The 17,760-nt window shown below is 39.4% G+C and overlaps 1 protein-coding gene across 1 annotated transcript in view; it reads left to right on the forward strand.

Moving 5' to 3' along the window:
- Positions 1-9,338, forward strand: part of LOC124619336 (UDP-N-acetylglucosamine--dolichyl-phosphate N-acetylglucosaminephosphotransferase) — a 141,523-nt gene extending 132,185 nt beyond the window's left edge. The window contains exon 7 of the mRNA XM_047145650.1: positions 8,880-9,338. Within this exon, the coding sequence (XP_047001606.1) occupies positions 8,880-8,954 (75 nt within the window). The 3' untranslated portion in view covers positions 8,955-9,338. The remainder of the gene's footprint in view (positions 1-8,879) is intronic.
- Positions 9,339-17,760: the final 8,422 nt, after the last annotated feature.

Consider the following 17,760-nt stretch of genomic DNA (forward strand, 5'->3'; position numbering starts at 1 on the left):
TGTTTAGTGTTATTAAAAATTTGGCAGGGTTTCATTTCAGAGTGTCTATAGAGAACAGAATGTTGCAATGGCAACTTTCTCAATAAGATTTTGAGCAGGTATAATTACTTGCAGCTAGAATTTAAAGCCTGTGACAATCTGAAGTGATAGGAAACAAAATGATTGTAAGATACACTGATTTCATTCCTGAAGAATGATTAATAAAAAACGAAGGAAATAAAACTTCATTTATGGAACAGATAGCTCTGTAAAACATTTCTGATGACAACTTTAGAACCTTGCCGGCATGCACCAATTCATTCCAGACTGCATTGATAAGGTATACCAAGTCAGCCTTTGTAGTATAGCTCAGAGTTGGGCTAAATTACATTATCTTTGCCTGAAGAGTAAATAGATTGTACCCAATCACAATAATGTCATGCAAAAACATAAAATACCGTATGCAGAATAATGCTGAGTCGCAGAGAGACACAACAAAAAGATTCTTACAATTATAGCTTTGGCCATTAAGGCCTTTGTCAACAATAAACACACAAACACACACACACACACACACACACACACACACACACACACACACACACACACGCGCGTGCGCGCACGCATGCATAAACGCAACTCACACGCATGACTGCAGTCTCAGGCAGCTGAAACTACACTTGTTTGATACTTAAATTTGCAATAGTTCCACGTCCCTCTTGCAGAGAATATGTTACATTGTGCCTAAATGTTAAATTCAGGATGTGGTTTCCTATACATAGTAGAAGCAAACCATTTTCAGTTAAAGCTCATTTCACTGAACTGTGGGAGAATGTAAATACTGGAGGGCACCAATGAGCTGTAGAAAAGCCAGTAGCAGTGGCTGGTTACAATGTTTTATTATTACCACTTATGATAATGAGCAGCAGTACAACAGAAGTGACTTGACAAGTGAAGCTGTGTTAGGTATAGTGAGGGACCATGACAATAGGAGAAGAGCGTACACAGAATGTTTCCCAGAATGGAGGAACTCAGATGACTCCATAGTGTTTCAAGTATGTAACTAAACTATTCACATTGTTTCATACTGGGAAAGATAAACTGTAAGTGCCTGAGTACGTATTTAGTGTCACCTGACAGCATTTTTCCCAGGAATGAATAAATAAAAGTAATGAAGAGGTAATAACTGATTTGTTAAAACATATTGATCAGTTGACAGGCAGTGAACAAATGCATGAAATATTTCTAAAACATACTAAATATTAGTTTGGTTGTACCAGTCACAACCATTAAACTGGCACAAAGTATAAATGAGAGGAGTGAGTGAGAAGGCAAAATGATAAGTGTGTATTTGCTTTGCTGATATGGTGATGCTGGCAGAACAAAGAAGGTATGTAATTGGTGGAAGACCTAAACAGCAAATGTGAAGTATTTGGATTGAAAATAAATCAGAAAAAGACCAAAAGTATGATACTTGGAGGAAAAAGAGAGAAGTCCAAATCACAATAAACTGACAACTCCAGAAAGCTGCAAAATTCAAGTACTTTAGAAATCTTATAACAGAAGACTTGAAATGTTACACAGATATAAAACTGAGAAAAGTGATAATCAAGCAAGCATTTGAAAAGAATAGGGGGAAATGCTATGCAGGCCATTGAAGGAAAAAAAAAAAGACTAATGAGAAGATTGTCCAAATTCTCTACAAAGGGCACAGTTTTATTTGGTACAGAGGCCTGGACACTGTGAACAGATGAGGAAAGAAGGCTGGAGGTACTCGAAATGTGGGTATGGAGGAAACTAGAATGGTGAGTTGGGAAGGCAGCATGAGGAACAAGAAACTGTTGAAGAGCTGGGAAAAACAGAAATCTCTTACACACCACAAGGAGCAGGAAGAAAAATTGGCTAAGCCACATCTTGAGATACCGTTGCTTACTCCAGCAACAGATTGAAGATATGGTAAAGGGAAAGCGGGGGATAGAAAAAAGAAGATACCAACTAACAGGCAGTATCAGGGAAGAAAACAATAATTACACGGAGCTAAAGAGAAAGTATGAGGCAGAACTACCATTAATAATGATTTAGAGACTGGAGTACTACATAATAATGAAAAAGGTTTTTATTAAAGAACATAAAAATAAATTTTAGAACAATAGGCCATGTTTAAAAATAATAGTTAAACTCTGCGACAGTACTTTAGAGATGCCAATTGCACGATCACTCATTTATCTCCTTCTTACAGCCATGAAAGAGATAATGAGTACATTTGATAAGATGTAAATATTTAGTCCACCTTACCTTTGAAGATGTGACTGGAATGCAAGAAAAGTTAAATAATAATAAATCCAATACCTGCTGCACCAGTGGACAAGGCGGCACACATATTAATGTGCTGCACTCATTTTCAGAAAGAGCAGGCTTGAAACCCCCATCCGGCCATCTAAATATATATTTATATCATCATGATGATACTTATATATAATATAAGTATAAATATAAGATAAATATATAAATATAATAGAGGGAAACATTCCACGTGGGAAAAATATATCTAAAAACACAGATGATGTGACTTACCGAACGAAAGTGCTGGCAGGTCAATAGACACACAAACAAACACAAACATACAGATGAAATTCAAGCTTTCGCAACAAACTGTTGCCTCATCAGGAAAGAGGGAAGGAGAGGGAAAGACGAAAGGATGTGGGTTTTAAGGGAGAGGGTAAGGAGTCATTCCAATCCCGGGAGCGGAAAGACTTACCTTAGGGGGAAAAAAGGACAGGTATACACTCGCACTTCCCCCTAAGGTAAGTCTTTCCGCTCCCGGGATTGGAATGACTCCTTACCCTCTCCCTTAAAACCCACATCCTTTCGTCTTTCCCTCTCCTTCCCTCTTTCCTGGTGAGGCAACAGTTTGTTGCGTAAGCTTGAATTTCATGTGTATGTTTGTGTTTGTTTGTGTGTCTATCGACCTGCCAGCACTTTCGTTCGGTAAGTCACATCATCTGTGTTTTTAGATATATAGATAAATATATAATATGTACATATATAAAATAAGGAAAGGCAAACACTCACCTATTGCTGACTGAAGTGTAGCACACAGAAACATGCAACAGATAACAGTACAATATTATGAAAAGGAAAGTTGCTACACACCATATAATGGAAATGCTGAGTCACAGATATGCACAACAAAAAGACTGTCAAAATATAAGCTTTTGGTCAACAAGGCCTTTGTTGAAAATAGACAAAACACACACACACACACACACACACACACACACACACACACACGCACGCACGACTGCAGCCAAGTGGGTGGGAGTAAGAAGGAGACTGGGGCAGAGAGGGGGAGGGATAGCAGGGTAGGGATGGGGAATAGTGAAGTGCTGCTGGGGAGCTCACAAGGATGAAGTGGAGAGAGGCTAGAGCAGCTAGAAGCAGTTGGGAGCTGAGATGGTGGGCAGGGGAGAGGTGGAGGGGGAGGGGGTAGCGGAAAAGGAGAGCAGTAAAAAAAATGGGTGCATTGGTGGAATGAGGGTTGTGTAGTGCTGGAATGGGGACAGGGAAGGGACTGGATGGGTGAGAAAAATGACTAACGAAGGTTGAGGCCAGGAGGGTTACAGGAACATAGGATATATTGCAGGGAGAGTTCCCACCTGCTCAATTCAGAAAAGCTGATGTTGGTGGGAAGGATCCATATGGCACAGGCTGTGAAGCAGTCATTGAAATGAAGGATGTCATGTTGCTCAGCAACGGGGTGGTCTGCTTGTTTCTTGGCAACAGTTACTTGGTGGCCATTCATGCGGACAGACAGCCTGTTAGTTGTCATGCCCACATAGAATGCAGCACTATGGTTGCAGCTTAGCTGGTAGATTACATGACTGGTTTTATAAGTAGCCCTCCCTTTGATGGGATAGGTAATGTTTGTGACACAACTGGAGTAGGTGGTGGTGGTGGTGGTGGTGGTGGTGGTGGTAGTGGAAGGATGTATGGAACAGGTCTTGCGTTCAGATCTATTACAGGGATATGAGCAATGAGGAAAGAAGTTGGAAGCAGGGGTTCTGTTGGGATGAGTGGATATATTGTGTAGTTTCGGTGGATGGCAGAATACCACTGTGGGAGGGGTGGGAAGGATAGTGGGCAGGACATCTCTCATTTCAGGGCATGACAACAGGTAGTTGAAACCATGGAAGAGATGTAATGTTTGTATGCAAACACAGTGTATATCGCAAGTTCATGACACAGTAGTGAAGTATGCAACTAAATTTTTAATAAACTGAAACATGGGTGTAAAAATGGTAACAAATGTGCAACTGAATGGAAAAACTGTCTCCACAGCATGATTATAATAAGGATGTTTCATTTTTATTAATCTCCAGCAAAAAAAAAACATGTACATGAATGTGTAAACACCTGAGAATGGGCACAAGCCAAAACCAGGTGTGTGATAAATAAATAAATCTTTTATTGTGACTGGTAATGGGAATTTTTTTACACTCTATAAAGGAACAGTCATGGAGTTCAACATCATCCACTGTGGATAAAATTCACTGAATGTAATTCAGTTGCGCCAGTCCTGCGTGGTATTGATTTATGAGGGGAATGCTCCTCTGTGGCCGGACGGAGAGACTTTGGGAGGTTGTGAGAGACTGAAAAGATAAGGCACTGGAGATTTGTTTTTGTACAAGAGTGAGGGGATAATTATGGTCTGTGAGGGCCTCAGTGAGACCCTCGTTATATTTTAAGAGGGACTGCTTGTCACTGCAGATTTGACGACGACAGGTGTCTAGGCTGTATGGAAGGGACTTCTTGTATGGAATGGGTGGCAGCCATTGAAGTGGAGTGTTGCTGGTGGTTAGTAGATTTGATATGGACAGAGGTACTGATGTAGCCATCTTTGAGATGGAGATCAACATTGAAGAAAGTGGCTTGATGAGTTGAGTAGGACCAGGTGATGCGAATGGGGGAGAAGGTGTTGAGGTTCTGAAGGAATTTGGATAGGGTGTCCTCACCCTTGATCCAGATCACGAAGATGTCATCAGTGAATCTGAACCAGGTGAGGGGTATCGGATTCTGGGTGTTTAGGGAGAATTCCTCTAGATGGCCCATGAATAGGTTGGCATAGGATGGTGCCAAGCAGTTGCCCATAGTCATTTGTTGGATTTGTTTGTAGGTAATGCCTTCAAAAGAAGATACCAACCATTTCCTTCACCGACTCTCGACAGTCCCTGCCCTTTACCACACAGTGCCCTGCTCGTCACTATTGATACCACCACCCTTTACACTCACATTCCTAATGCCCATGGTCTTACCACTGTTGAACACTACCTTTCCCAACACACGACAGATTCCAAACAAACAACCTCCTTCCTTTGAAAGAAATCTGGGGTACGGCTATGGGTACCCATACGGCACCATCTTATGCCAACCTTTTCATAGGCCATCTAGAGGAATCCTTCCTAAACACTCAGAATTGTGATCTGGATCAAGGGTGATGGCACCCTATCTAAATTCCTCCAGAACCTCAGCACCTTCTCCCCCATTTGCATCACTTGGTCCTACTCAACCCATCAACCCACCTTCCTCAATGTTGACGTCCCCTCAAAGATCGCTACATTAGTACCTCTGTGCATATCAAATCTACTAACCACCAGCAATACCTCCACTTTGATGGCTGCCACCCGTTCCATACCAAGAAGTCCCTTCCACAAGGCTAGCCAGAAGTGGTTATTGCATCTGCTGTGACAAGCGGTCCCTCTCGAAATTTACCGAGGGTCTCACTGAGGCCTTCACTGACCAATCTTGTACAAAAACAAATCTCCTGTGCCTTATCTTCCCAGTCCCCCACAACCTCCCAAAGTCTCGCCATCTGGCCACAGAGGAGCATTCCCCTCGTAACCCAGACTGGAGCAACTGCCAGGGTTTCGACTACCTCCCATCGTGCCCTGAAATGAGAAATGTCCTGCACACTATCCTTCCCACCCATCCCACAGTGGTATTATGTCATCCACCAAACCTACACAATATACTCATCCATCCCTACAGAACCCCTGCTCCCAACCCCTTACCTCATGGTATATATCCCTGTAATAGACCTAGATGCAAGATCTGTACGATCTTCCTCCCACCACCACCTACTGCATTCCAGTCACAAACATCACCTATCCCATCAAAGACCAGGCTGCTTGTTAAACCAGTCATGAAATCTACAAGCTAAACTGCAACTGCTGTCCTGCATTCTATGTGGGCTTGACAACCAACAAGCTGTCTGTCCGCATGAATGGCCACCGACAAACTGTGGCCAAGAAACAAGTGGACCACCCTTTTGCTGAGCACGCTGCCCAACATGACATCCTTCATTTCAATCACTGCTTCACAGCCTGTGTCGTATGGATCCTTCCCACCTACACCAGCTTATCTGAATTGTGCAGGTGGGACCTCTCCCTGGCAAAATATATCCTATGTTCCTGTAATCCTCCTGGCCTCAACCTTTGTTCGTCATTGTCCTCACCTATCCAGCCCCTTACCTGTTCCCATTCCAGCACTATACAACCCTCATTCCACCAATGCACCCATTTTTTTTTTTTTTTTTTTTTTTTTACTGCTCTCCTTTTCCGATACCCCCTCCACCTCCCCCTCAGCTCCCAACTGCATCTAGCAGCTCTAGCTTCTCTCCACTTCATCCTTGTGAGCTCCCCAGCAGCACTTCACTATCCCCCATCCCTATCCTGCTATCCCTCCCCTCTCCATCCCAGCCTCCTCCTTACCCCCACCCAATTACCACTCCCATTGTGCAATGCGGCTGTTGCTCACAGTGTTGCTTCAGCAGTAGCTGCAGTCATGTGTGTGTGTGTGTGTGTGTGTGTGTGTGTGTCATCTATTTTCAACAAAGGCCTCGTTGGCTGAAAGCTTATATTGTGACAGTCTTTTTGTTGTGCCTATCTGCGACTCAGTGTCTCTGGTATATTGTGAGTAGCAACTTTCCTTTTCACAATATTGTTACATTCCATCCTGGATTTTCCACTGTTTGATTCAACAGATAGCAGTATTTACCTTAGCTTTCGAGCTCTTGTCTAGCATAAGTACACGCAACCACACAGGCATCCAAATGCACACTAGTGTGGCCACAGCAAGACAGGATTATGTTTCCATAATTTTCCTAAATTGATTAAATCAAATGCTTGTATGGGTTTCTTTTGAACTAGTTTGCTTCCCCATCCTTGTGTGGTGTTAGGTAATTAATAAATCAAGAATTTGCTAAATAGGAATCGCTGATATTGGCTCCTTCCATAGAGTAATGCAAGTAAGTATTAAAATTGCTATCCACCATGTCGTATCTTCCAGTTTTAGCATAAATTATAAAAGGAATTATCTGCCATTATTCAAACAACTGTTGTCTTGTACACGGACTGGTACTGGTGGTACATTTAGCCATCGCGAGAACGTTGCAAATCTCATAGAAAGTTTGAAGTGGGACACACTTCCAGACAGACGATGCGCTAAATGGAAGGAGCTGCTCACCAAATTCCGAAATCCAATCTTCACCGAGGATATAGAGCATATGTTATTACCATCAGCTTTCAGATTGCGTAATGATCATCATTCAAAGAGCAGGGAAATAAGAGCTTGTACTGAGGAGTTCAGACAGTCGTTTTTCCCTCGCGCGATCCGCGAGTGGAACAGAGAGGGGGGGGGGAATATGACTTTGGCAGGAATTGTGTCCTCCGGCACACACTGTTTGGTGGCTAGTGGAGTATATATGTAGATGTAGATGTAGACATATAACAGTGGCAAATTTCTGTCATATTGTGACATGTCTTGAGTTAATTTACTAAGTAATCTTGTGAAGATAAATCGAGTATTACTTCAGAGTTATTGGACTCCGCCCTGTCCAATACGTATAATAAAGTTCTTTTTGGAAATTAGATTGTCACTTATATAGTTCAAGTACCTGCAGTAAAAGTTTGATTCACAGACTGAAGTTAACACTTTCAGTCATTTACACAGTCAGTATCCTTTTCAATTTTTACATTTAGAATTCAATCTTAGTTTCTCTTTTGTCACAGAAAATAGTTTATTAGTATCTGTACCTCTCATATTTTTACATAGCCTATGTTCTGGCACATTTAAGTCAGGTAGCAAACTATAACATACAAAAAATATACTATTCTGTTCTATCAAATTTGTTGCTCTGCGTCTAATGGGCTTGTCATTGACAGGATCTTACACTCTAATATTCCATCACAATGCACCAGACAATAAAAGAAAAGACCCACTGAATATTCCTGCCATAAGGCTTTGACAATGATCTGTTATGTCAAGGAGACTCATTATTTCTTAGGAGTTTGTGCCATATTATTTAATAATTAAGTGTGTAATGAATTTCAGCATAATCAAAGACATTTGTAAAGACCAACTTGTAATCAAATCTCTAGCAGATATTGCTTCTCACATAGATGATGATCACGAAAAAACATTATTTTTCGACAGTGAGGAAGTTCTTATAATTTAAATTAACACAGCTGCATAGTATCGCAGAACCTACATTTGTTGACAGAGTCAAAGAATGAAAGAAATACTCCAATAGAGAAGTCACCTAGAATGAAATTTCAGTGTAGAATATATGCTAAGGGCCCAACTTTTACTTCTGAAAATAAAACATTTGTTTACAATAAAACATTTGTTTACAATAAAATATTGTTCTTGTTGGTGATACTATTTACATTTCCTCTTTGGTCATATACAGGTTGTATGTGGCTTACAGTATATGATTCTATATTCTTTTGTTTTAGTATTATAAATCAAGTTACAATAGTATACTTACCTTTCAGATGCTTCCTTTGTTAACTACTTCGGTAGTCTTGTGTTTTCTCTGTGAAACATTAAATTATTGTGTGCAGGGCATCTGCAGTATTCTGGCATTCATCATTCGCTATCCAATGGCAGCCCTCTTCTACGATGTTGGACCTGCGTAATGTGGCATTACTGGATAGATTGACTCAGTGTTTCTAGTCAGTGAAGTCAGGAAATTGCTTTGGCGAAAAAGAAGAAATTGAAAGAAGATATTGTCAATTTTTGAAAAGTGCAGGTGCTGTTTTGTCTCCTTTTTGTAATAATGAACTGAACAATATTGTGATTTTATCCCAGATGCATTTATTGAGTGAGTCCAAGAGAAACAGTGATTTGACTTTGTCACATTTTGAATTGTTTTACTAGCAGTTGCTCACAAAAAGTACTGTCAGTAGACATATAAGCTCATTTGTAATGCTCTTCAAGAGGGGAAAAATGGATTTTTCTGATGTGCAGACTTGCACAAAATTTATGTGCAAGAAATAAAAACTTTATCACAAAAAGTTTAATTACTTTCTTGTTAAATGGGTCCACAGCTCCTGTAATATTGTAAATGTCGTCATCTTGATTTCAGCTTTTAGAATTTTATTTTAGAAAATAAAAAAGTTTGATTGTCACTTTATTTTGAAGACAAGCAGGTTTTGCAATTTGGGTTTTATTCTAATTCTGTGCAGCTATGCATTAGTTTTCAGGTATTTTAATGTTAAAGATGTTATTTTCATAACCCACACGTATGTATGTATGGGGGTCCACAACTCCTCCTAAGCCACGGGGTCAATTTCAACGAGACTTGGTGCACCTGTCATGTACTGTGTGAAAAGACCACTGTGATGTTGGTGGTAATCACCTACGTCCGAAAGGAGTAGGAGTGAGAAAGAAGCGTAGCTCAGAATGCACAAATAGCCAGACTATACTCACTGACATCTCTCACAAAATGATGAAAGGAAAGAAGTTATTCCTTGTTATAATTTCACTCTTCATGCACTAAAACTGCTGCAGCAGGCATGACTTTTTAATTTATTACTTCTTTACTACTTACCCTATTAGTTTAATATTTTGCAGACAGTATTCACAATTGTCACTCAGTGAAATGTAGTTCAGGAGATATGACTTCACAACTGAGCTGCATGAAAAACTGCCACATCATGCATGTTTTAATTTATTACTGCTTTACTACTAACTTTACTTGCAAAACATTTTGCATACAGTATTCACATATACCTGTATGTACCTGCAAAAGTATATATCAATGTATGACACATAGTTGAGGAGATATGACGTCATAAACATTTAGCTTCAGGGTGAATTTTCCTTAGATAAAGGTAAAACAGGTGTACAGATGTGTGTGAAATATATGTGATGGACATACCTGGGCAAAGCTGCAGGTAAAAAGCTCCTCTTATACCCCTGCATTGATTTCGGACAAAGTTGGTACAGACGGGTGATTCACGAAGGTATACAAATATTTTAATATGTTATTCTGCAAGTAAAACTAAGGAAAACAGTTCATATAAACAAAGGTCCACAAATGTTTAGTTACGGAGTTATGGCTAATAAAAGATTTTGCCAGAAATTTTGTAACTTCGCTAATATGAAGCCATTGCAAAATTGTACGAGGTTAAAGTAAAGTAAGATTTCCATTTATTTTGTTGTTATTGGTCTGGTGAAACTGATAAAACATGTCCCAGACGTGTAACTTCCTTAACACTGAGCTTTGTTTTTTCCGGTTTAACATGAATTCACATGTACTACGGTATTACTAAAAGCAGATTATCTGACACATTCTTATAGTTTCAGTTAACGTTATTACCATCATTTTTCCAACATTAAATTCTCTACAACTTCTGTTGAAAACTTTGTGCAATTGCCTGGAATGTAAAAAACAAATTGGGCCAAGTAAGTTAATGAATTAAAAATTTTACAAAATTTAGATTCACTAGATCAATAACATCAAAATAAATGGAAATCGTGCTTTGCTTTAACCTCATACAGTTTTGCGATGGTTTCATGTTAGCGAAGTTTCTAACTTTCAGGCAAAATCTTTTATTAGCCGTAACTCTGTAACTAAACATTTGCAAACCTATGCTTATGTGAACTTTTTTCTTTAGTTTTACTTTTAGAATAACACATTAAAATATTTGAATATCTTCATGAATCACCCTGTATATTACTTGCTATCTGGAAAGAAATACTGTGTGGGTAAGAACCATAAGAACCAGCAGTGTTGTATTAGTTTGGGGATAATAATGTGGAGAGGAAAGGGGGAGGAGGAGATGGACAGATAGACGGGAGGGGGGGGGGGGGGAGAAGATGGCCTAATAGAAGTGGAATAAATTCATACCTGGTCAATGCTGGATACTCAGCTCATGAAGAAAATAATAAAAATCTACAATGCGATATCAGCTCAATACGGAATATGCTGTTGCAAAGTTAGCCTGAAAGTTTTATTTGATGTATTTCTGTAGTCTGGATAGCAGAGTGTGGTACATCATAGCACATAGTCCCTAATAACAGAATTGCCTAAGTGTTCTGTATTACACCAGAATGACTGCATCCTGTCTTAATGAAATAATGATATATCAATATGCTTAGTGATTTTTTCAGCAGACGTGATCATAAAATTTAGTAGTCTTCTAGCTCCTTTTGACCAGAATGGGTTTTGAGCTGGCATCATGTTCCCTCTCTCTTCATTCTGTTCATTTCCATATTCATGCAGAAATCAATATGACACCGCAGTTGACATGCACAATGTAGAGTCAGTTATATCCTATGTCTAGAGAGTCAAATGTAACATCCAAACTGTGACCTGACTCAGACATGGGTTATATTGGGAGGAATAGGTAAAGTCATTCAAAACTTAACTAACGCCAATCAGGCCACACCTGGTGCGTATCTGTATGCTCTGAAGGAGACCAGTTCATAAGCTGGGCTGCCATGTTCCAGGTTTTATTTGTGTGTGTATCTATGATACAATGCCTTCTCTGTGTTACAGTTAACCATTATCTTGACTCGTTACACTATTTGTATCCAAATCAGAATTTGACAATGTTGTGTTTTTGCTTAAAAATTTATCTGTCTGTAAACCAGTTCAAAAGGCACAAGATACAGGCCAGGAACTTCCTTATTTAAAAAAATCATAAATAAGAAAGCATTAGAGACATCAATTTTTTTTTTTTTTCTTTACAAAGAGTAACATCTAAAATTTTGTTTCATTAAGTTTTGAAAATTATATCTTCAAGGTGGTCTCCGTTCTGCTCAATGCATTAGGAGAGTCAAAATCGGAAGTTTCAGTCCACTTTTTCCTACATGTCTCTGTCGATGTTGGCAACAGTAACACTAATATCGTTCCGTAGCTCACCCAGGGTCTGCGGACAATTGGTATACCCCAAGGATTTGAGATAGCCCCCTAAGAAAAAGTTGCAAGGTGCTAAACCTGGCAAGCATGCTGGCCACTGGAGTTCGCCCCTCAAAGAGATGGAATGATTGGAAGTGTTCACGCAACATGGTCATCGATGTTCCTGTCGTGTTAGCTGTGGCACCATCTTGTTGGAACCAGACATTACCCACATCTATTTCTTCAGGTTCTGGAAGAAAATACTGTTCAATCATCTGAACATAATGCTCAGAAGTGAATTTCACTGCCTTATTGTTCTCTTCAAAAAACCGTGGGCCAATAATGCCAACGTTTGATAGTGCACACCAAACAGTCACACGTTCTGTGTGCAGGGGCTGTTCATGAAGTTCTCAGGTGCTTGTGCCACTCGAATACCGCATTTTTTTTTTTTTTTAGGCCATAACGGCGAACGCGCGCTCCTCTTCTGCCCACTGCATGATTGCTACTAAACCAACATTTATAAAAATGTTAAATCTCACACTTTTGATTGCACTGAAACCCAAGCAACAATGAGTAATAGCCCCTGTGTGCCACGCATTTCACATAAGGAAGTTCCCGCACCGGACATTGTATAATATCACTGATGACAACATTTTCAGGAATTGCATCAAAATGGCAAATCACATCTGGAAGACTGCTTAGCTCAACACTATGGGATTGCTACCTTATTACACAATGCACGCAAACAGAATTTCAGGCTAAATCCTCACTACAACCAAACACCAAAGAAGGAACCCTCAAGACTAGTTAAGAACTGAATAAATTTTCAGCACGTTAAGAAGGTAAAAATGACAATACACTGTGTGGAAAAATACTGTTGTATAGCAATAATTCTGCTCAGGTTTTTATTGTGCTTATTTAGTAGCAGGTCCAAGTAATCTTGTGGTCCATCTCTAGTTAGACAATGACCTACACCTTTACTTCATTCCAGTCCAATATGCATATACCTTTCGTTGAGTTATGTGAAAATCTTTACCATTCATACCTTGTGCTTGCACTGTGGCTTGGCTGAGGTGATGAGTTGTATTGGCTGGCTGCACCCATCCACTTCTCATGATGGCTTTAGTAAAAGCATTCTGTTATAGTAGTCAATAAACATTTTGCACGCCTGCCTTTTTAACAACCAACCAATTGTGTACCATTACATCCTTTCCTTAACAGTTCCAAGGACTGGACAGCTAGGGTATAGTCCAGTTGCTTGATACTGTGTTTTTTCATAGCTTTTCTGAATTTTATATACCTAGCACCTTTTACTGCCTGGAAGTTAAGTCAATTTATTGCATTTGAAAGAAGGCTAATTTTTCCGTGAAGTACTGCAAAGAAACATAGCCTTACATTGATGACCATTTTTTTATATTGAAATGGAAATGTGTTGTTTTAACATCAATAAAGATTTTTTTGTCTTTCTTTTTCTAAATGGAAATAGACTTGGAAGCTGCTGGTTACTTATTCTATATACCTGTTACTATATTGCTCCATGCCCTAGGCAGATATTGTGGGATGCTACCTCTCCAGTACGACATAAGTAAACAGCTCATGTCAGCATAACTTACTAAGCTGTTTATAAGCCTACCCTCACACTTCTCAGGTGTCACACCTTGCCAGATGTCATCACCAGCATTGCCATCATTGAGCTGCACCTCCACATGCACCGACACCCAACATCCTGGAAGCATCATTGTCCCACCAGCAGTTATTGTCATCGAGCTACACCTCTGTCACCTATCAATGACAGATGTCCTGGAAGCAATGTCGTCTCACTGGCCACTATCATTAGTGAGCCGTCGCTTCCAACATCTGCAGATACTCAGTGTCCCTGAAGACCATTCTCCTTGAGGGCACACTCTGAGTGCGATGTTGGATACCACTGATTATCCTCATCCCCTTCTCCTCTGCTGCATACTACAACTTGTGGACTTCATCATGTAGGCACATTCCAGGCAATGTCTAGGAGTGACTTTTATGTTTGTATTTACAGTGTGTGGACATTCTGTCCATGGACACTGTATTTTAGTTCTGTTTCTTCTATTCATAATAAACAGGTGTTGTGGCACTCAGCATTTTATTGCTAGTCCATAGCACCCTTCGGCCACAGAGACAAAAGTAGTAAAAATAAAACTGTTTGAAAATGAATTTTTTTTACTGAAAATTTTTTAGTTACATTTGCTTTAGTATATAAATTTTGAAGCATTCAGGAATAATAAATGATGCATCACATTCTTCACAATAGTATATAAAAGTATATAATATTATTTATTGCCACTTTCCCAAATCTTGCTTTGCTTCATTCTGGACACACCTTAGATCTCCTCTGATTTCTGTAGGTAGAATGAATTTAGGAAACTGTATTCCACTTAGTTTACGGGTGGACTACTTTTGGTAGGAGGTGATTCACTCAGGCCTTCTTTGTTCTTTAAAGCCACTTCACATTCAGTGATGAATTCCACAATATGTTTGCTAGTAGGCCTCAACTTTTTATATAAAAATATACAAATTTACAATAATAATCGAAATATGTGAGAAAAAGCTTTCTTCTTCCACTTTGTTTTGCTTTTTCTCAAAAGGGTAGTAGCCCATTAGTTGATCACTACGGCCCATACAAGCCTTGTTTTTATAATAATCCAAAATAAAAGGCAGATTTCATCTTCTTTATTGTTACTAATTTTTTCTGACATTGACATTATTCTAAAAATTCATATATTTATGTATTAATTTTATGTACATAATGTGCCTTCAGGAGCCTTCATACAAATAGTATTTTGTCTATAAAGTAAAGCAAGAAAAGCTTTTCTTAAAAAAGTATAACATTGTAACACAAATTATACCCAAATGCATAATTAAATGTCTTTATTCAGCAATATGATAACTTCACTCTATGGCAAAACAAATTAAAAGTTGAATATAATGTAATGGCCTCTTTGCTAACAAAATACAACTCAGTCTTCTAATATAAGTATCACTATTGCAGAGCAGAAGAATCTTAACATTGGATTAAATGAGTAATAAAATTAAATGCTTTCAAATCTCTTTTGACAATAGCTGTTTTTCTCATATTACAATCTTCTTCTTAAATTTACAACTTATCTGAAACCATATCAGAATTTCTTCAGCACATCAAAAGCATCTCAAGTTCCCCTATTCAGACTCAAATTTTATTCTCTACTTTTCATTTCATTAAAATGCTTCACTTTGCTTGACTAATCAAGAATTTCTTTTAAATTATTATTTCAACAGTCAAATTGAAACTTCAGCAACCAAGATTATTTACAATATAAAACAGAATGCACAGATACTACGAGCTACAGGTCTGGGATCTTTGACTCACATGCTAATTTCAGCTAGATTCTAATGTATGCGTTGCCATAAATCAGTTTGTATTCATCCATGATAATGTGGTTATACTGTCTTCCTCTACGATGTACATCATACACTCTCATAAAAAGTACTGCAAATTCCACATTATTTCCTCGAAGGAACTGTCTGACATCTTCAAGTGGTTGAACCTTGCTGGTGGCTAGGTACAACTGATGGTATCTGCAGGTTGACTGTCCTGTATATACGAGGGCTATCCACAAAGTACATTACGTTTTGGAATTAAAAAGAAATACAGTATTGGAAATTTTTTTTTATTATATACAGATGAAAGCCGCACTTAAATACTACTTTTCTACATAGTTGCCATTTAAATTAAGGCACTTATCGTAGCGATGGACGAGCTTGGAAATTCCTTCGTCGTAAAATTCGGCCGCCTGCGCCTTCAACCACGTGGTTCCCTCTTCTACAAGCTGTGTGTCGTCATCTAAACGCTGCATAGCCAACCACTTCTTCATTGCTGGGAATAAGTGGAAGTCGCTCGGTGCCAGGTTGGGACTGTGCGGCGGATGAGGAAACAACTCCCACTTAAAAGATTCGAGAACTTCACGAGTGGCATTTGCCGTGTGGGCCCGGGCATTGTCGTGAATCAGCGAGATCTTTGAGCCCAACTTTCCCCTGCGCTTGTTTTGTATTGCTCTTCTGAGGTTGTGCAGAGTTTGGCAATACCTTTGAGAGTTTATTGTAGTGCCTCTTTCCAGGAAATCCACAAAAATCACACCTTTTCTGTCCCAAAAGAAGAGGTAACCATGTGGTTGAAGGCGCAGGCGGCCGAATTTTACGACGAAGGAATTTCCAAGCTCGTCCATCGCTACGATAAGTGCCTTAATTTAAATGGCAACTATGTTGAACAGTAGTATTTAAGTGTGGCTTTCATCCGTATATAATAAAAAAATTTTTCAGTACTTTATTTATTTTTAATTCCAAAACGTAATGTACTTTGTGGATAGCCCTCTTAGAACACGCACGTGAAGAATGCACAGGCGCAGGAATTGTGCATGTGCAATGTGCAATGATATGCAGATAGATGCTGCCACACTCAAATGCCCTCTGCTGAAAATCACAGACTGGCCCTCGTGTGTGTGTGTGTGTGTGTGTGTGTGTGTGTGTGTGTGTGTGTGTGTGCGCTGTACGCTCTGTTTACCAACAAAGTGGCCGAATGTCACTAACTAAAAAACAACACTAGATCAATGTTGTGACGGATGTGTTATTGAAATTTTTTTTCATCATGATTAAATAGCAGCCAATGTTGGATTCCAGGCGGTGTACACTTGAAGTCCTGCATCCCTGTTGATGAAATTATCAGCTTTATGGGTATGCATTGCTTCCTTAATGACGCAACCCCAGAAAGATGGTGCCGGCTGTACAACTTCTGTCTTTTCATAAATCATGTGATGTCCTGTATTCAGACAGTGTTCCGCAACTGCCCACTTTTCTGGTTGGCATGGGTGGATATGATGCTGATGTTCATCGCAGCATTCTTGTACTGTGCAACATGTCAGGCCTGTATATGCTGCCCCTCATTAACAAGGAATTTTATACACACCATATTTCCTCAGGCCAAGATCATCCTTAACCAAACTCAACAGGTTCCTCAGTTTGCAGATGGCCAGAAAACACACTTAATGTCATATCTTCTGGGGACTTTTCCAATTCTTGATGACATGGCACCAAAATATGGCAAAGAGGCCAAAGTAGTGGCTGTCTTTGTATCTTCATTCTGCCCCATAGATTGAACTTGCTTGGCACTGAATACATTACGTTCCTGTCTCTCAGAATAACTGTTTTGTTGGAACTCTGTCTTCAAATGCTGTATTTCACTTGACAGGCTTTTATGATCAGATACCACATGCACTCTGTGAACTAACATACTTAAAACCACTGCATTGTGCAGGGTGATGGCAGCTTGTGGCCTACAAATATAGATCTGTATGTGTGGGCTTGCAGTAGACGCTGCGTCCCAAGGTTCCAGTTTGCTTTCCTTCATATCAAAACATCAAGAAAAGATAAAGTATCTTCTTTTTCCACTTCCATTGTGAAGTTTATATTTGGATTGAGTGAATTTAAATGCTGAAGAAACATAGGTAGAGATTAAACGCATGTGGCCACACCACAAATGTATCATCTACATACCACAGAAAACAAGAGGGTTTGAGAGTGGCTGA

This window comes from Schistocerca americana, chromosome 6 (assembly GCF_021461395.2).
Source record: "Schistocerca americana isolate TAMUIC-IGC-003095 chromosome 6, iqSchAmer2.1, whole genome shotgun sequence".
NCBI lineage: Eukaryota > Metazoa > Arthropoda > Insecta > Orthoptera > Acrididae > Schistocerca > Schistocerca americana.